The sequence below is a fragment of the Perissodus microlepis genome, chromosome 23, assembly GCF_051167445.1.
Source record: "Perissodus microlepis isolate ML-2025 ecotype Zambia chromosome 23, ASM5116744v1, whole genome shotgun sequence".
Classification (NCBI taxonomy): domain Eukaryota; kingdom Metazoa; phylum Chordata; class Actinopteri; order Cichliformes; family Cichlidae; genus Perissodus; species Perissodus microlepis.
Genome location: NC_140482.1, coordinates 25,704,791 through 25,725,491, shown reverse-complemented (window position 1 = coordinate 25,725,491; position 20,701 = coordinate 25,704,791). Strand labels below are relative to the sequence as shown.

Sequence of the window (20,701 nt, the reverse complement as noted above, 5' to 3'; positions counted from 1 at the left end):
AGACTGAAATGCTACAGGTTGATAAGCTCATTTCAAGAAGTTGCTTAAGCAGAAAATCAATGTCTAAGATTCTTTAAACTTGTTTGATCATCTTCAAAAGGCAAAAATTTAATCTCGTCTGTCACTAAAGGTGGATTTCAGTGCTTGTGTGAACTGAAATTTTTTAGAACAGATTTTTATTTGTGTTAACATTAAGTGGCGTTTACTCCACCCTTACAGTCACAGGCGTTTACTTTGATACTCACCAACTTCTAAGTTTCAGCTGTGAAGAGGCTGGAACTGAGAAATTGAACACAGCTGAAGATAAACACTTCCTATCCATCCTGTCTGACTCTCTGATTAATCACTGCGAGCATTTCCCAATTTAAACATAATGGATGTGACTGTTGTTGATATTTTCATCTCTCATCTTCAATGAAACACATTTCCTGTGTCCTGAGTTAGGAAATGTGGGTTAAATTTATTATTTTACTTCAACAGATTAGTGATCTTTACAGGATGTACCCTGCCTCTCACTCTATGACAGCTGGGATAGTTTCCAAATCTCGACAACTCTTAATTAAGTATAGATTAATTCAATTAATAGTAGTTAAGAAAATAGAAAAACATAATAAGGTTCTGTTCTAGGTAATAAACTGATAAAGCTTTATGCATGTGGAGGGTAAATAAAGACACATTTTTTTTAAAAAGGACTCAAAACTTCTTTATTGTTAAAAATCAATATAGAAACAAATGTATGTAGAAAAACATCAACAGCAATACATTCTTATTTTTCCTTACAAAGCACTCATCTGTTTTAAATGATCCCTGCTTTATAATAATGGGCTTTATAAATGAAGGCGGTCAGGATTGCAGCCGGAAGGTAAAGGCACAGTACACTGCTTTATTGTCAGGAAACAACATCTAAGCAGGACTGCGCAACACTGTGTGGAAGAATCAGAAAACACCCTGCTAATGCTGTATTATATCACTGCTCTCTACTGTCTCTGCCTCCATCACTCCACCATATATTATTAGTGTGACAGTAGGTAAGTTTGAGGCTGGTGGAAGGACAGGAAGTTAACGGCAGCCTTAAGTATTATACAGATAGATTAGCAATTTAGTTAATAACCCTAATCTCCGACTTTCATTACTGCACTTCTCAGATACCACAGTCATGTAATCTGTTTCCTGCCAGCGAGAAAATTTATATTACAATACACACTGCAACTAATTGAACGGGTACCTAGTCTGCTCATTTTCAGCACTCTGCTTCTTTTCTTGGCTCTACTCGAGTAGCTTTGCATGATTCACAGTTCAAATAAAAATCGATACTTATATTTGCCCTTCATAAAGCCCTCCTTTTAATGAACCCCTCAGTTCATTAAGTGAGTTGTTAAGCATTTCTAACAACTCCATTCCCCCTTCTTTCTTCTGATTGGCTAACATTTGGAAGCCTGTTGACAGAGTTATACTGTCTGGTATTGGTTGTACTGACTACTCAGAGTAGTTTGAAAGCTGAGCTTTTGGCTTAGAAGGATTACTTGAACCTCATTCTTTGAAACCTTGTGACTCGCAATATTAACATTCAGCATCTTAATGTTATATTCATATGACAGGTAAGAAAATGCAGACTAGGTGCCCTTAAAGAAATGCCCATTTGAAGACACGTAGAAAGGCAGATCATGGCACTCCATTACTTTTTCTAACTTAGTTGCCATCTCTAGATGTTGGTTAAGTAAACAGCACGTTTAATGCAGATATTTCTGGATTTGCTAGCCATCAGAACATCATTAGAACATTTCAGCCACATTATAGTCATCTATTACTGTTTTCTTACTAATGTTGTTATTATGATCAGATTTTGTCTCAGACATTTTTGTTGTTCACTGGGTCATTAAATTTGTTTTGATGAAACTTTACTCTCGTTAAAAATTGTTAAAAATTGTATCTTTCAATTTCAGTTATTAATACCTTTCTTATGTGCTAAACATATCACAAACAATACAACAGGATTTATTTTCATGCATAATTTCCATAAGAAGATATATACAAACCCTTTAAAGACTGAAATGTCTGAGTTCTGAACCAGATGGCTCATTGTTTCCGCAACTATCTGATTGTGACAAATAGTGTAAGTGAATAAAACTGGTGTCTGAGGTTTCCTTTGAGGACTGCATACAGGCTAGTTGTCTAGCTACTCAAGGAAACAGATACTCATAGCGTTCCTGATCTAGCAATCGCTGCCCCTACTTTAGGCTTTCGTCTCACAGACCTATAGACTACTTGCTAGGGAAAATATTGAGAGTGTTTGCAAGCATGTTGGCATCTTCCATGCCAATCTATAGGTCCTGTAGGCTTTTGGAGCAGTGCCTACTTTGTTACCAGGTTCAGCCAGTGACATCCAGCAACCACTCTCCAATATTTTTCCCTGGTAACTGGTGGTTGCCATGTGATGGGTTGCTAGGCCTGCATGACTGGGTCTGTTCTTGAGCTTGAAAAACCCCCAGGGCAACTATGGCTCCAATGAGTTAATTTGGTAAAATACAGAAAGAGACTGTATTTAGGGAAATGTGATTTTTATGTGATTAACCAGGCATCAGATGGCAATTAGTTTCCTACCTAACTAGAAATAAAATCTTTGAACGTAATTTGGTTATTAAAATGTAAATAATTCTGCTTTTCACTTGCAATCAGGCAGGAATATTAGTTTCCCACCATGCTCTAGCATGAGGAAGGACAAAGAAGAGCATATTATAGTACCATTTGTTTTTTCCTTTTTTTTTGGCCATGGTGAGAGAAATGCATCTGCAAAAATGTACTGAAAAAAAAAATACATTCTCTCCATATACATATAAATACATTTCTGCTGTGCAAAATGCAAGTGTAGAAGCCTCTCACCGAAGCTCAGCGTTCAGTCAACACATCCAACGTATTGACATGTAAAGCATGAATTTTAGGCATTTCACCTAAAAATGTAGTTTAAAGCACCAAAACTCAGGCCAGCTTGATATTTACTTTAAAGGACAATGATAAAAAGCCACAGCTCTTTCTCCATTAATAGATCAGTTAATGGACGATCAGTTAATTGTTTGTCTATTTTCAAGTAAAACATTTGCTGCTTCTTAAATATAAGAATTACATGACAGTAAGCTAAATACGTGTTTCAGAAATTGGATGGGCTATTTTTTACTTTTTAAATTTTTATGACTAATTTGGCTAATCAAAAATAACTGGCAGATTAATTAATAATGAAAATTAATTACAGAACAGCAGATTCACAGAGCTGGATTAGTTACCTACAATGCTAGCTTAGTTCCCGAAAAATATCACCGTTCTGTATTTTTGGGGCACCTTTCACAGCAGAAAGTACATTATTTGGTATTTATATTATCAAATACATTATTTACTTTTAATGTTTAAAATAGGTTTCTTATTGCTGATATCCAGTAAATTTATCACACATGATGCTGTCTATATTTTCCACACTAACTAGTGAAGCATTGGTTAAAGACTGGTGATATGGGTGACTGCCAGTTGTCGATGGATGAATGTGAAGCAGGATGGTATCTTTTAAAACCTCTCACTTGAATTACTTTTTATGGCATTTCTTTTTAAAAAAAAAATAACTCCTGTGAATTCCCATCTGTGGCCCTCGTGAAGCAATGCAATCAAAGACTTTTTGATAAATAACATCTCACAAGTTATGAAAATAGTAATCCAGGGAGCCAGCTTCCCATTATTTCAATACAAAATAAAATATATCTAGCATGAGTCAGAGAAACGATACCTCTATGAATCTTCATGTTCTAACATCACTTTAGCCTTGCTGCTAGATAAATATTAAAAATGAGGCATGGTTGCTATATCATTTATGATGAATGCTCTCTCCTTACAAAGTCCCTGACAAGTATATCCTGTACATTTTTACAGCACTGAGTAACATGGTTGAGAGAATTCAGAGGCACGGCTTAGCCATCCAAGCTTTGGCAACAAATCCCATCATAGGCCTCTGTGAGGATGACTGTTCGTCTACCATTTGCCAGGAATGGGTGTTCCACACTCATACCATGAGACATAGTTGACATGAGAATGTCCTCCTATTTCTCCAAAGTGGACAGGTTCTTGACGCAATGCTCTGAAGAAACCTGGACAAAAAAGAACAATACGTGATGAGGAACATATTTTAAATCTGATACATTCATAATGGATTGCATTTATATAGCGCTTTTCGGGGCCCTCAAAGCGCTGTACAATTCCACTATTCATTCACTCTAACATTCACACACTGGTGGAGGCAAGCAACAGTTGTAGCCACAGCTGCCCTGGGGCAGACTGACAGAGGCGAGGCTGCCATATCGCGCCATCGGCCCCTCTGGCCATTCAATCTAATTTGTATCAAAGCACCCGATTAAGAGCAGCAGAATTTCCTATTTATTGTAATAAAAATGTACAGACATCTAATACTAAATAAATGATTGTGATTCTAAAGGAAATGGAAAAACTAAAAGATTCTAAAATGTCCTCTCTGGTTTCTGAACTCTTATTCTAGATGGGCATCAAAGACAATGACAATGAAGTGGGTGTCACACTGGATTTAAATATAATGTTTTACATTTGTCTGTTATGTCTCACCCCAACCGGTCGCAGCAGATGGCCGCCCCTCCCTGAGCCTGGTTTTGCTGGAGGTTTTTTCCAGTTAAAAGGGAGTTTTTCTTTCCCACTGTTGCCAAAGTGCTATAATTGTTGTTGGGTTTTTCTCTGTATGTATTATTGTAGGGTCTAGCTTACAATAAAAAGCGCCTTGAGGCGACTGTTGTTGTGATTTGGTGCTGTATAAATAAAATTTAACTGAATTGAAATGAGATGTAAGTACAGGTATAACTAATTTCTATTTTTTTAAGACAAATCATGCAGTATACTGGATCTTAATGTCCAAAAAATGCATGCTCACTAAGGAGCTCAGGAAAATTCAGGAAAACTGAAATAAAGCTTATACCTTGTCTGGATGGGAGCTGGTCAGCTCTGAGCTGTCTGCCCGTTCGCCCATCCAGGAATGAGTCAACGAACTGACAGTGATCCTCACCAAAGCCAGTCTGATCTCCAATATTGTAGAATTTACCTATAAGGAGAAATATAGAGAAACAGATCAGATCTGCGATCAGTTTCCCTGTAAAAGTGGGCAATAAATTCAGCATTTGTACTTACCGTTGAGTGTTTCACTCAGGTAGATCTTGTACCTAAGTGAGTTGCATAGCTGTACACCAACAAACTTGCGGTACCAGGTCCTCTTCACATACTGTTTGCCATGGCAGTCAGAGTATGAGTCTGTCTTGAAGGGGAACTGAGTCCAGATGGCATCTTTTCCTGTACAGAAAAAATAAATATAACTTTGTACCTTTAAACAAAGGCTTTTCTTATAACCATGTGGACATAAGGTGGATGTTAATTTACCTGACACGTTCTCACTCACTCTGGGGTCCGCTAAGGAAAGAATAACAACAGGGTCTTAACAGCTTATATAAAGAAAGCATAACTGATACTGCACATTGATGCAGGAGTGCCTTCTTATAACATGAGCAGCAACCTTCATCATCATCTAGATCAGTGAAGCAGAACATTTAATTATTTCTCTGTGTTTGAAATATAGGATATCAATTCACTCATGCAATGTTTGAAAAAATCAATATCCTGGATGTCAGCTTTTAAAAAACAACTAAATCAGTGACTTGTTAGTAATTCTATCAGTAAAGTCCAGTTATGGATTACTGCATAACTGATTAATTGTATTTTGCAGGCAATCAGGAGTGAAGTCTCAAGTCTCGCATTATGATAAATTTCTAGCAGGAAATTACCTTTATACAATAGCGGTAATTAATTATACATCTGCAATGAGTTGCAATTCCTGCTAAGTGAATTTGAAATGGGCAGAAACAGTAGCTGCCGCTGAGGGTGAACACTAGTCTTAACTGATGAGCGGAAAGTTTGGAGCATTTTTACTTGTTGTTTAAAACATTTGAAGTCATGGAGAGGTCCTGGAGTTTCAGTTTGACTGCAACTGCTTTGGCTTGTGCATGCTCTAAAGACAGGCATAGTTTGAGTTGAGCAGGAATGTACCTGACTCTGTGTTGAAGGTCACTGGTTCACTGGGAGGACCTGAGCCCAGCTCATTCCTTGGCTTCACCTTGAACTCGTAACTAAAAAATGGGGGAAAATATAGCATTACAATAATACATAATCAGGAATAGAGTCATAACTTTTTCAAAGATGACACAGCAAACTCAGATGCCACAAAGTACAAGAAAATGTAGTACTTACTTAGGTATGAACTATATTGCAAAATCTTTTTAAGAACTATAATTTATCAAAGTAAAGTAGAAAATAAAATAAAAACATCAGCTCAGCCCAAAACAGTTAAAGTACCAATATATTCTCTGGATAGACTACCTTTATTTTTTATTGATTATGCACTTTTAAGGAATTATTAACAAATTACTTTGAAGCTACTTGTTAATAATAGTGATTTTACTGTAGCAAAGGATTTCTCCTTAACCATTTCCTCTAGGTCACTAAAAAAACAATACAAAAACTATTGTTTTCTGTTCTTTTATACTGTATCAAAGTTACACAACTGACTGTTAAAACAGGTTTTATAAGCTTGGACAGTCACAAACATCATGCAACCCGTGCATGACAGTGAAAACCATGACCTCTGCTCACAGCTCTTTATTTTCATATGGTTTTACTGGAGTCCAGACTTGCCATGGGCCAGACTTAATTTCTAACCACCTTCCTTCACACCAAATAGCTTTCCCACATCACGGCTCGTTAAAGCGTCAGCAAGCGTAACAGATGCTCTGCTTATTTTACTGGGCTCAACTGACTTGGGCTGTTTGAACAGCTGAATGAAATGGCTGCAACGCCAGCCAGCAGATGTTCAGTCAGATCTGAGTTGCAGAAACACTTAACATCCAGAGATTAATATGTATAAACCTGCTTTATTGTAATGAACTGGTTTGGTTTGGAGTGTTTTCACATTTTTCATGTCTTCTCTTTCTTCTGTGTAGCCGACAAATTGACTGGTTCTCTTGGCTACACAGCAAATCAATCTCATAACATGAAATCATGGTAAATAAATCTGCAGATAACTCCTGATGCTAGGCTGTGAAAATTTGCACATGGTACACAAGGCTGGTCGATTTCCAATCTCAAATTCTACAATTTAGAAATCGACTTTGACTTCAACTTCATGAAAAGTAAAGTTGAAGAAAGAAAACTAATTTAGGTAGAACTTACCTGCTCTCAGGTTTGAGGTTCTCTACGGCAGTATGAGTCTGGTTTGTAGTCAGGATGGAAACCTGTTCTCCATCTGGGCCTTTAGCAGTGGAGATGACTTCGTACTCTGAAAAGAGGATGACAGAATTAGGACATGACTAACAGAATCGTGATAGAACACAGCTAAAACCACCATAGGAGTGTTATAGGTTAGTCACCAAAGAGTTTCAATTTCATTCAGTTTTTTGTTGGGCTGCTGCAATAAAAATTCAGCTAATAAGTACCAGTGGTTTCATTGTCAGTCTTCTCCCAGTCCAAGATGATGAAAGATGGGCATCCCTCCACTGTCACCACAGTGAGGTTGGAGGGTGGAGTCTTTGGTGGTGATGTCACATTTGTCTCACTGGGTTCATCTTCGGGAAAGTAGTTGAGGGAAGAGGTAATAGAGCAAGGCTCATCTGGTTTCTTTCCAGTTTTGTAGATGACATGAGGTGCTGTAGAAAGAGAACATGAATGTAAAGCATAAGTATCACTGGGGTTTGAGGTTCACTTTGTATATGTAATTGGAGCTGGAACAAAAAATGCTTGTTTTGATGTCTGTATCGCTATATGGTAAAACCCAATGTCCTGCTAAAGTGACCATTTCAGCTTACCTACGTAACGTTTTTTGCCCATGGCGTCAATCTCAGAGGATGGCTGTGATTTAAAAAGATCTGACTCCTCCCATGACTCCTGTCGAGGTGCTGAAAGAAGAAACACAACACAAATTGTCTAATTTCAAGAATAAACCTTCTGGAAAAAAATGACCTTCCTTCTATGTGCAACATTTTTTGTAAACAAAGCAAAATATTACAAGAAGGTATGTCTACTTCTTGTAAGCTGGTTTGTGATATTTTGTGCATATTGTGCATGTCCATGAAAATATTTTTTTCTTTGTTTTGTTTTTGTGGGTTTCTTTTGGCAGTGAGTATATAGTTAAAAAATATTATATTTTCCAAAAGCTTTATTCAAAGAAAGCAGTGACTGACATGAAAACTTTTAAAGTGCCCAGCAAGGCCCCATTTGGCAGCATATTGTAAATAGACTTCATGTTCAATCATTGGTCACATGCATTTGGTTAAACTAGCAAAACATTTCAAAATAAGCAGGAGAAAATTGTCTTAAATTGCAGTATGCATGTGGTAAACTGGACGAAACTGGGCTGATGACTACTACGTGATTGCCAAGTGGAAATCTTTGTACCAGTAGTAGTTGGTGTTGCAGTTGTGGTCTGTTTCCGTTCTTGTTTGATCGGCTTGGCGGTCACTGCTGGTACTTTGGGTTTCAGGACTGGCAGTTTATCATTCTGTTTGAAGTTGTTAACTTTGTCTGATGGAAAATATGTAAACAAAAACAGTTCAACCTTCAGAAAACTATAAATGTCGCAGTTAAACAAGGGTGTAGACAAAGTTCATTGTTTTTCTTATTGAGTTCCTACCCGTTTCTCCAGGTTTTCCAACCAAATTTGGCTTCTTGTTGATCTGTATGGCTGGACGAGCAGGAGATCCTGAAAGAAACAAAAACATTATCTTGTTACAACCACCTTATCAGCCTTTATTTTACTGTCCTGATCTAAACCATCTCTGCACTTGTGACTTTTTGTATTAAAGGGTCTCTTTCATGTACAATCATTTCAAATTTCTTTTACTACTATTCATATAAAGTGCTGCAATAATTTTCTAAAGTATTACATGATGGGAATGTCTCTGCTTTAGATCAGATTCAGGCTTGTTCTGTAGTCTGTGGACAGTATTGCTTTACATAAGGCAAAAATAAAGCTTTAACAGCCAATTTGGATCTATTTTCTAGCCAGGTGCTGTCTAATCTCTTGAAAAATATATTTTTTCAGCTAAGGTAGAACTCCCTACCCATTTCCAAATGCCAAATGAACCTTAAAACATGAACAATTCCTTGTAATCCCACAAGATCTTTTGTGTTTTTCTGACTAAAGTCCAGAACCTGCAGCCAATTACACCCCACCCCTGCCCCCTTTCCTCTTATTTAAGCAGAAGCCAAATTCTTCACAATCAAGGAATTGACTCGGTTCCAAAACTAAATAGAATAAATGCAAAGCCAGGAACATGAAAGATGATGGAGTCCTGAAACATGTTAGCTCGTAACATGAAACAACACAGATGCATTCCTTTCAATCAGTTGCATGTAAATATGTATGATGGGCTGCCTGTATGAATGTTTGCTGTTGTTTGACATGAAGTTTGGTTAAAATTGTTTAAGCTTCATAGAGATATTTTGCTTACTTGGATAAACCTTGTATTATTCTTGGACATAAATTAGGAGGCTTGTCAAGAAACCACAAGAGGTACAGTGTTCTCAAAGGATCATTATATTGGAAGGTCAGAGTGGAAACTGTGCTATAATTATAGCCTATGTTCAGAAATGCCTCATGATTACAATACAGAACTAGAATAAATAAATATTGGTATGATTTTTTTCACACAAATAATTCTAAAATAAAAAGCAAACAGAGGTTTCCACATTGTGATGAAAACTGTCCAATGCAGGCCATGCTGTCCTGGTTCGCGTGAGGGTTTTCTAAACACGGCATCTCTGCAGCAAGATGTCTGAAGCTCATCGCACTCGCAATCAGGCAAGAAGCACAAGCTGAAGCATTTGGACCCTGGACAGAAAATTTTTAAAATAATACCAAAGGTCCAATCGAGATGCCAGGTTCATCACAGGCTAATTAGAAACAGTCTCCTCCTTTAATTTCTGTGGTGAGAAAAAGCGCAAAGCTCTGCAAAGTGAGGTTCTGTAAAAGTAAGCTAACGATCAGGGGAGCGCATACTTTCCAAAGCCTTTGGCCAAAACTTTCAAGCTGACGGCCAGTATTTTCCTTCATGGTCCTTCTAAAGATTTGTTTCTGGACATGTAACACCACCAAACCATGCAGTCTTGGCGATGTAGAGCAACTGGAGCGGCAGTCAGCACACGGCATGGGCAAGTTTTGGGTGCAGACAAATGAAATTCATGCCGTTACCAACCATAAACCCACTCTTCTGTGGTGGGACCCGAACGACCAAACACTTCAGGGAGTTCAGACTTCTTTTCCTCCAGCAATGAGTTGTTCACTGCAGCAGGAGAGGCACTGCGATTAAAACTGGAGTCTGTATTCAATACTGAAATAAAGCCCTGAGACGCCTTGGCCATTTTTCGGTTTTGCATTTTTAAGTTTCTGTCAAAAAGTCATAGATCAGTGGTTTCTGGGTGTTAACATACAAAAGACAAAACATCAAAACTAGAAAACTGATGACACCAAAACCAGCTCATGCATACTGGACAGGAAGACCATGCCCACCATGACACCATGCGCAATGTAAATCATTAACTGTATAATTCACTATAAGCTTTTGTAAACTGTGATCTGACCGGGTTTCAATTGTCAGATGGGTTCTGAGGGTGGTCTAACTCATAATACAACTGAATCTAAAGTGAAAGTTCTCATAACCCATATCATCCTCTTTTTTCAGCTGCTTATGAAAGACTGATGCTTGGAAGTCACTGCAGAGAGTTTAACCTCTGCTGAAGGTATTACTAGAATAACTTCTATACACTTAAAAATACTTTTGCTGGTATAAAAAAAAAAAACAAACAAAAAATATGCTTATTCGCCTAAAAAGACAAATGACAAAAAAAAGTTTTCTAATATTTTTCTTTCATTGGTACGTTAGTTCCTATTCCAAATAAATATTGCAGCCAATTTGTGCCAACAACTTGTTAAGCCTATTAAAGTAATTGTTGGAGCAAAACTACTATTTTCTTTCCTAGTTGGGTTGGAAACAACTTCAAATCATCAGAAAGTAAACCAAACACTACAAATAAAATAATGGTATTAAGTTTGAGAGAGAGCCCGTATAGCAACTATTATAACTACTACTATATCAATGTACAGAGTAAAGCTCAACAAGTGTAGGCAGGTCTGAGCCAGAGATAACACTCCACTACACCAGCTCTCATTAACTAAGTTACATTTTAGAAGCATTACTTTAACTAAAAGAGTAACAACACTCCCAATAACATTGATGCCTTATATGTATATTTTTAGATATTTCTCAATAAACTTAAAAGGCCAGTTTCAGAAAAAGGATTCGAATCAATTTGCAGCTCTTGATAATAATCTTGGCAGATTATTTTCTGTCAATTTTTATCATTTTCAGCAGATAACAGACTATTTTCTTTAGATTATAATTCTGGAAACAGTATTTAAACTATACACAGCTTTTATTATTTTTTTAAAAACCCATCATGCTAATGTTCCCAAAAACTGCAAAAACTGTGCAGTAGCATAAAAAAAAGTTTGAATTGTGGGGAAATGGCCAAAGTTAAAAAAAAATCAATAGTCAACCCTGCAGACAACAAATAGCTTAATTATTCAATACTTTTGTAAAACACAATCTTTAAACATACATCCACAAACAAACTTTTTCAGTGACCTTAGTGTATTATCTGACCGTTTTCATCTGCAGATGGAGTTCATCCAAGAAAATATACATTATTTCAAACTGGTCAGAGTTTAATGTTTTTGAAACTGGTTCTAAGGAATAATTAAAACTTTTTGTGAAATATTCTACATGGTTATTAGAGCAAAGCAGTGAAACAGTGAAGCAGTGAAATGTTTTTTAGCCCAGCACCCAAAGAGTTGAAGAGGTCTCAGGTCTCTGAATTTGCTACAGTTTCCCCAACCACAACCTTAAACCAGATGGTTAAATACTCCCCACCACCAACAACTTGTAGAACACAGAGGGACACAATCAGCTGCTGAGCTTAAGTAACCAACTCACATAATCAACCATGTGCAGCGGCTTGATTAGTTAAATCTCTCTGACTGAAGCTTTGCTCAAAACTGGCTTGAGGCAGCGAACGTGGGACAAAAAGACAACACAGATGGACAGACCAATGGTGGACAAACAGGTGGATGGATGGATGAATAGTGCATGGACATAAAAGTATTAATAAAAAATGGATGGACACAAAAAACACCAACAAGAGCTGCAGTGGAGGTGAAAATGCTGCAAAAGCGAGTGAAGGGTTAATGATGAAACACAGAAAGACAAACAAGGTCTTTTTTACCCAATCGAGGTCGGGACCATATGGCTGGTTTAGGTGGGGAAATGCCCCGGTGTGGTTGTCCATTTACTGTTGGGAGAAAACTGAGTGTTATGAAGGGAAAGAAACTGTCTCTGAAAACTGAACCTGATGCGAGGACAATCAACCAAGTCCTTTTTTAACCAAATAAATCTTTTTTTTTTTTTTTACTTGTCTTGACTATTTGGAAAACACCTACTTTTCCCATTTTTTCCCCAACTTTTGTCCATTTCCTTAACTGTACAGAATTCCTTAATTCTTGTCATGGATCAGTTATGAACCAAAGATAAAACTTAATGTGCATTATTTATTGTGGAAGCAATATAAAATCCAACTAGTTGATCTATTAAACTTTTAGCCAAAGCTTTTAACGGACTTGTGTGGTTGTTCACCTGAAAGGTTCATTTAGCAGCCAACAGTTAACAAAAATGAAGTTTCACAGCATTTAATCAGAAAAAAGGCAAAAGTAAAATTGTGTTGAGGGGTGATGAGATGCGAAACAGTGTTGAGACACATAAGAAATTCTTTCTTAAAATTGAAAGAATAGTGGCACAGAAAACCATTGCAGAAGCCCCCAAAATGTCTCAGACAGTAACAATAGATGGGAAACTGGAAGATAATGAGTCCACAAGAGGCAAAACCAATCAGTGTAGATTAGAATATCTCAAGATTCTACAACCTAAATAGTAGGTATATTTGATATTTCAGTTATTTTTGGTATCAATTTTTCATCGACTTGATTTTAGAATCTTGAACAAGAGAGAAATATAATCAATAAGCCTGTAAGTATTTTTCCATCAAATTTGCATTTGACTTGAAAAGAAAAGTCAAACTTAAACTTGAGTACTTGAAATTAGATATATTTCATGGCTTAGCCTATCAAAACATTTTCCCCTTGGACAGTAAAAGACAGCAAAGCAGCAAAGTGAACATAAAAGAAACAGGTACAAGGAGGATTACCCCCAAGTTTCCCTGAAGTTGGGGATGAGTTACTCGATCTAGAGGAGGGGGAGTGGGGCTGTCTGAAGCCATTAGAGAAGGGAAAGAGAGGGTTTCTCGATGCAGGCCTCATGGATCCGGTAACTGTGGTAGCTGCTGGGTTGTAGGGCTGCAAGGGCAGCGATGGAGTGAGATTTCTTTTGTTTCCTTGACCTAAAAGATCAAAAACAGTTGCACGGCCTGTGTTACAGTCTGATCTGACCTTTATCTGTGTTGGCAGACAAGCGAGCTTGCAGCAGCCCTGTGCAGCATCGTTAGTGATGGACCATTAAATCTGATGTCATTGAATTTATGGAATAAATAAACAAATGAGCATGATGGGACCAAAATGATTCTTTAAGCGCTCACAATCTTGAAAAACCAGTCATCGAAGATGCTGATGAATTTTGATAACTGGAAGATTGTGTGCTGCATGCAAACACCAGATGAAATGTGCGTGAAGGTGATACTCCTGGATTGAGCAGCCATTCCTGTGGAAAAAAACCTTTAGTGCTAATTTCACTGGAAGCTGCCTGGAAGCTCAAGGGAAAGAGATGATTGCAAATTAACAGCAGACAGACAGAGCAAGGTTGCTTTTGATTGCAAGATGAAGGAAGCTGTTTGTGAGGTTGTTATTACCCCATGTGTTAGTTTTGGCCCGCTCATTGGCCAGTGCTGATCTCAGCAGTGATGAGCCGTCCTGTGATTTGCCAACAGCTGTATGAAAAAAAGAAGGTTGAACACTAAAAAAATGAAGGCCTTTTTCAGTTTGAGAGATGGTCTGCATCCTGTCAAATTAAAACCTGAAAATGTAAATATATGTAAATATTCTTCTTAAAGTTTGCCAAGCAGAACTGACTGTTGAGAAGGTAAGACATAAAAGGCAATACTTTTAAAGCCTCGGTTACATTTGGATTCAAAGTGCATTTAAGAAGTAGGATTTGACTATGAAGACTTATCATGAGCTCTTTCCTCAAAATCTTACAAAGGTGGTGTAGAACCTAAAAAAATGTATGTGATCAGTGTAGGATGTGCTGTCTTTAGCCAATAGTCCACCAACTCCTGGTACCAGGCTGCACATATATGCCAGATCTTTTCACATAGTGCAAAGTACATCTGGCACTTGCCTTGGTAACAGGGTGATATAGTAACAGTCGCCAGGGCCCTTTGACCTCAAATGAGCAGTTTATGGAGGCAGAAATTAAATCTAAATAAAAGTAAGTATTCAGTCAGTTATGTCTCAGCTGTCTAAAAAAAATACATTTAAAACCAACCAATTTTGTAGAACTGCTATGATTATTTTCAACAGGTTAGGTAATGTGTGATGAAAACATTTTAAGATCTATACATTTTTAAAAAAGTACTTGGTTGACAGCAGCTGAGTGTGCTACATTTCTTTGTAAAGTTCAACTGTTGGATGAAACTCTTATTTTTGTGGGCCCACACACAGTTTAAAAAGAAAAGAAAACACACTGATTCATTTGGTGAAAAAAAAAATTAAACGCAGAACATTGTTAACTATGCTCATACTCATTTTTAAAGAACAACATTGCATTACTTAGACCCCCAAAAAGCTTAGATATTGAGAGATACTACATCTCACAGAAGCAGAAAGAGGATTTTTTAGAAGAAGACAACTTTTGAAAAGAACATTTGGCATTTTTGGGACAGAATATGGCAAATGCAGTGAAACTATTTGCAGATGATGCTTTTATATTCATGGACACCATACACTGAGTCTAGAACATTTTTAAGTATTAAGAGACGTGGATAGACAAGACAGATATTTTTCAACCAAAGCTCACTATGATAAAACTGTATGTTTTCTAAAACGTAATGATTATGTCACAGACAAAAAAAAAGAAAGAAAGACAAAAAAAAGATTGTAAGGAGGAATTACCAGTGGGGTTACGAGGCTTCTCAGGCGCACTAGTGGGTGCCTTAGTGGTTTGCACATGAATGGAGTCACCTCTGGAGGCTAACTTAGTAAGAAGGATGGCTGTGATGTTGGCATGGGGGGCTTTGGTGGACAGAAGTTTGGGGAGGGCAGGAGTGGGAATATCCGCTGGTTGGGTGGTGTTGTTTCTAATTGTGTTTCCTTTTTCTGGGATGAAAGAGAAGAGAGGTACTGAGGTCATAGGAAACTGGTCAGTGTTTGTTTTTGCTTGATGTGTACACTATGATATAAAATAAAATAGACATGCATTTTGACTAATTTCATCCAGCATCTCTGGAGAAATTCAAGTCATCAGATACATGTCTTTCAAAACTGGAAATTTGTTTAGCTTTTCTGTCAGGATAGGACATGGTGTAGATACTTCATTTGATACTGTGAAAAAGTGTTTGCCCTCTTCCTGATTTCTGTTCTTTTTTATGTTTGTCACACTTAAATGTATGAGATCATCAAAAACTGTCAATATTAGGCAAAACACACAATGCAGTTTTTAAACACAGGTTTAAGAAATCACTTAAATAGCACCTGACTGACAGAGTGGAATAGACCAAAACATCCTCAATGCCATACATTATGATGCAATCCAAGGAAATCCAGGAACAAATGAGAAACAAATTAATTGAGATCTCTCAGTTTGGAAAACATTATAAAGCCATTTCTAAAGCTGTGGGACTCCAGCAAACCACAGTGAGAGCTATTATCCACAAATGGCAAAAACATGAAACAGCTGTGAACCTTCGCAGGAGTTGCCGGCCAAACAAAATTACCCCAAAAGCACACCGACGACTCATTCAAGAGGTCACAAAAGACACCATAACAACATCTAAACAACTGCAGGCCTCACTTGCCTCAGCTAAGGTTAGTGTTCATGACTTCACCATGAGAAAGAGACTGGGCAAAATGGCCTGCATGACAGAGTTCCAAGACCACTGCAGAGCTAAAGAGCACGAAGGATTGTCTAAGTGTTGCTAGAAAACATATTTCTGATCCCCAAAACTTTTGGGAAAATACTCTGTGGAGTGACAAAATAAAAGCTGAGCTTTTTGGAAGGTGTGTGCCATTAAATATGATGTAAAAGTAACACAGTATTTCAGAAAAGGAACTTTATACCATCATTAAAAAATGGTGGTGGTAGTGTGATGGTCTAGGGATGTTTTGCTGCTTCAGGAACTGGAAGACTTGCTATGGTAAAAGGAACCATGAATTCTGCTCTCTACCAAAACATCCTGAAGGAGAATGCTATAACATACTTGGTTTCTGCAACAGGACAATCATTCAAAACACACCAGCAAGTCCACCACTTAATAAAAACAAAATGGAGATTTTGGAGTGGCCTAGTCAAAGTCCTGACCTCAATCTGACTGAGATGCTGTGGCATGACCTTACAGAGGCAGGTCTTGCTCGAAAACCCTCTAATGTGGCTGAATTACAAGAATTCTGCAAAGAGGGGTAGGCCAAAATTCCTCCACAGTGCTGTAAAAGACTGATTGCCAGTTATCGCAAATGCTTGACTCCACTTGCTGCTGCTTGTTCCAGTTATTAGGTTTAGCAGGAAATCACTTTTCACACTTTTCCACATGCAGGTTTTTTTTTGTTTTGTTTTTTTCCCCCTTAATAATAAACACCTTCATTCAGAAACAGTTTTTTGTGTTTACTTGTGTTATCTGTGTCTAATATTGAGTTCTTTTGGGATGATCTGAAACATTGACGTGTGACAAACATACAAAAAAAAAAAACAGAAGATCAGGAAAGGGGCAAACACTTTTTCACACCATTGTATTTAGCCAGCATTTTCCTGTTGTAGATCAAGATCTAATATTTCTGTTAAAACCAATTAGAAAACTCTGGTTTCATACCAGATACCCAGCCCTAGATTCCACAAGATTCGTTTATTTTCAAACAGATGCCTAAAGAATTTGATTTTGTTCCCTATAATCTCGTACCTCAGAGAAATACAGAAAAGTTTGAAGACATTGTACTTTGGGAGGATTTTGCAGAACGACTTGTGTTGGCTTTCCTGGATGGGAAATTCCAACCACGTCTGCGTCTGAACTGGCTGACATGCACTCCTGTCATGCAGACTGACTGAAGAGAGCGGTGACTTGCAACAAGTAGGATGGGGACAGCTGGACAGACAGACAAGATGGATGACAGAGGAATGGAGGAGTTCTGACTAAAACTGGTTTACTTTAAATAGCTGATGGTTTGAATATAATCTACAGATTTAATGATAATACTGTAGTGTTAAGCCCTTGTACCTCTCAGAGGTAAAAATATCAGGTATTAATTGAAAAGTCTAAGAAAGAAAAATATCATTGATCAAAGAAAGCAGATGAAAGGAGAAAAGAAAATTGATGATGAATGCTGAAGCATGATGGCTGTCATATACATTTCAGCAGTGTGGTTTGAAAAAATGAGCTGCAGCTACTTTTGGAATGGGCAGGCCAAGGGGAACTTACTGATCTCCAGGGACATCATTTCCTCGCCTTGTTTTGACTTTCTAACTGGGCTTAAGACATGCTAACATGCAGCCAATCTCAATAGCTGCACACCCCACCCCCACCCCTCCCAGGTGCATCACAGGCTCAGGCGAAGCAGGTAAAGATGGACTGCAAATGAGTGAAGCTGATGATTAAAGAATAAAAGAGCGTCTGTTTCGTTACCCGGGGACACGTGAGGAAATTTGGGCTCAGAAGAGCCAGGCACAGGGATAGTTTCCTGCTGGCTCTCGGGAGGTGCTGTTGGAAATAACACGGTGGGTTTATAAGAGGAAAAATGTCAAAATTAAAGAGGACAGGGTTGGGGAGACAATCAATTCTTTGTGAAACCTAGTTTGGGAAAAGCAGCCATTGGGTTAGACTGATGAGGCTTTTTATAAACAAATCTTCAACATCCTTTAGTGCTGTGAATTTCTTACTTTGAAACATTAAAAGAATGTTGGTATTACTATTGTTTGCTTTCTCACTTTCTCACATCTGCAATGTGAGGATTGAAACTGCATTTTGGTGCCTGTTTTCCATCAGTACAACCCTTTAAGGAAGCTTTTGTGCTGTGCTGTGTGAGCAACTTCTCTGTTGCCCAGAGAGGAAGAAAAGTAAAAGTATGCAGACAGGGAGAAAAGAAAGAAAGAGCGGTAATCACCAAAGGACGTGCGTGGAGCTCCAGGGAACCCTGGGTTTTTGAACAAAGTAGGCGTTCGAGGGCCCGTTCCGTTGTGCAGGGCTGCAAACAAGTCAACAAAGATGTTAAAGAAAAACAATGAAATGGTTCAGCATGAGCAGTTCAGCAGACAGATGTCTAAGTGCAGAATACAAGTCTGATGTTTTCAGAAAGATCGGCAGCTATTATATTTGGTGCATAAAGCTTTTGGCTTGAACTTCAGGATAATTGGAAGTTGTTGTGTTTTTCCTACTGCAAAGTGTGAGTTTCGAACCAGCCTGAACCTGTTTTGTTGTGGTGGCCTATGAGAACACATTACTGACTGTACACACCTAAACTGAAGTCAAACAGATTCCACAAATCATGCCAGGAAGAAATAATGACTGAACAGACTATATGTTAATTAAAGACAAAATCATAAATCTTACCATAACGAGGAGCAAAGAGGGGCGTCTGTTTGTAAAAGAAAAAAAAAGAAAGAACAAAGAATGTCAACTTTAGACATGTTTAAATCAAATATACATAAACACAAGGACTCCTAAGCTCATGATGCACTGCTTTGAAAAATTAGACCTCAACCTTTAAATTCTGTGGAAACCCAGAGGTAATTTTCCTTTAATGAAGACTTATTATCTTCACCTTTAATTTTATTTACAATATTTTTGTATATCTTCCTATTTTCTTTCTTCAAGTTTTATTAATTTAAGAAAACCTTTTTTGCATATTCATTGCCATAATACTTTACATTAAATATGAAGTAAGCTTACTGACCAAAAACAAATACACAAATTAAAAATATGGCACATTTTTTGATGTTTTAGATTTTATCCATAATAAATAGCCATAATTATACAAAAGCAAACAGTAAAAAATGTTATTAATGTCACATAAAGTAAGCGCAGCATAGTTTGTTCATGTTATTATTTACTTCATTAAATATTTTTCAATTACATTTTGAGGTATTTAAGTAAATATAAAGTTTGAAGCAGTCTATTCTACATGTATCCATGATTTAAAAATTTAAAAGGTCATCACATTTACATCGCAGATGTAGTAGCATTTAGTTTGCTACAGTACAGCAGGTTACTTACCCCCAGCTTGACTGGAGGACTGTTACGCGGCTTGTATGACTTCTGTCTATTTTTATCTGTGAAAAAAGTGCAGAGAAAAAGCTGTAAAATTAATCATTGTTATTATTAAAAATCGATTAGCCATTGCTTTGTAAAAAAAATGATAATAAAAACTTTTCTTGGAAGAGATTGTAAACTTTTTCTTAACATCAAAATCAAGGCTTGATGTTTTCTTTAGCTTTAGCCTTTATGATTCCAGTGGTGACAAGTACTTAAGTAACTCCTTACTGCCCATGCTGGTGTTGTGGATGACCGGTTTGCTCCATGTGCCACTGCGGTCATCCTTGTTGGAGCGGACGCCAAACTCATAAGGCGTGTTGGGTTTCAGGTTATCAATGACTGTGTCGCTTGTTGGGCATGTCTGGTAGATCCAATTCCTGTTTCTCTCTCTGTAGCGGATAGTGTAGAATCTGATGGAGAAAAAGGAAAAATGCCTTTACCAACAGCAAGGTGGTTAGATTGTCTGAAAACTGCCCTTGGAGCTCCTCAGGGTTCTATTTTTGGTCCTTTGTATTTTAACTTCATATGCTTATATATAATATTCTTTTTTTTTTTTTTTAAATTCTCAATAGCTTGGTTGTGTTTCAGCAATAAATCGATTTGGCCATGCTTACATTCATTGACTTTTATAAAACACAAAGGTTATCTTTGTAATTTACCCAGAGGAAACAGGTAAAGTAGCTGATCTAAACATGTTAGCAACCAGCTGTCTAATACTAATTCCAAAAAATACAAAGAAATGGGTTAATTAGACTGACAGTATCACACATTTCTGAAGGAGTGACTCAAGCTCCTCATATTTTAGGTATATATTGTGATAAACACAAATAGCAAGCCAAGTCTTTGAAACAATTAATGCCATAATACCATTTTGGTAAAGATTTTTATCAAGGATAGGAATAAAAATTACCTACAGATACAGCTGTGTAAAAAAAGGTATATGTTTGTCTACAAATTACAACTGGTCTGTATTTGTATCCATTGAAAGTGTGCTGTACATAAATAAATCTTTGGCTAACCAGCACTTACCACAGTTTAGGGAATCACAAAATGAGTTTTTTATTTATTTTACTTTTTTTAAAAT

The 20,701-nt window shown here is 37.3% G+C and overlaps 1 protein-coding gene across 11 annotated transcripts in view; it reads right to left on the bottom strand.

The window, feature by feature from the left end:
* Positions 1-689: 689 nt before the first annotated feature.
* Positions 690-20,701, bottom strand: part of LOC146361607 (target of Nesh-SH3-like) — a 36,321-nt gene continuing 16,309 nt past the window's right edge. For 2 of the 11 annotated variants that reach the window (XM_084921310.1, XM_084921313.1), the window contains exons 5-24: positions 19,846-20,027; positions 19,579-19,634; positions 18,916-18,940; positions 18,470-18,550; positions 17,992-18,066; positions 15,275-15,478; positions 14,014-14,091; positions 13,357-13,548; positions 12,382-12,447; positions 10,296-10,382; positions 8,732-8,800; positions 8,497-8,622; positions 7,908-7,997; positions 7,539-7,748; positions 7,276-7,381; positions 6,097-6,176; positions 5,434-5,463; positions 5,188-5,346; positions 4,979-5,101; positions 690-4,127 (exon numbers count right to left, since the gene is read on the bottom strand). In XM_084921310.1, the coding sequence (XP_084777436.1) occupies positions 4,012-4,127; positions 4,979-5,101; positions 5,188-5,346; positions 5,434-5,463; positions 6,097-6,176; positions 7,276-7,381; positions 7,539-7,748; positions 7,908-7,997; positions 8,497-8,622; positions 8,732-8,800; positions 10,296-10,382; positions 12,382-12,447; positions 13,357-13,548; positions 14,014-14,091; positions 15,275-15,478; positions 17,992-18,066; positions 18,470-18,550; positions 18,916-18,940; positions 19,579-19,634; positions 19,846-20,027 (2,155 nt within the window). In that variant the 3' untranslated portion in view covers positions 690-4,011. The remainder of the gene's footprint in view (positions 4,128-4,978; positions 5,102-5,187; positions 5,347-5,433; positions 5,464-6,096; positions 6,177-7,275; positions 7,382-7,538; positions 7,749-7,907; positions 7,998-8,496; positions 8,623-8,731; positions 8,801-10,295; positions 10,383-12,381; positions 12,448-13,356; positions 13,549-14,013; positions 14,092-15,274; positions 15,479-17,991; positions 18,067-18,469; positions 18,551-18,915; positions 18,941-19,578; positions 19,635-19,845; positions 20,028-20,701) is intronic. The other 9 variants (XM_084921311.1, XM_084921312.1, XM_084921314.1 and 6 more) reach the window with 9 other exon arrangements.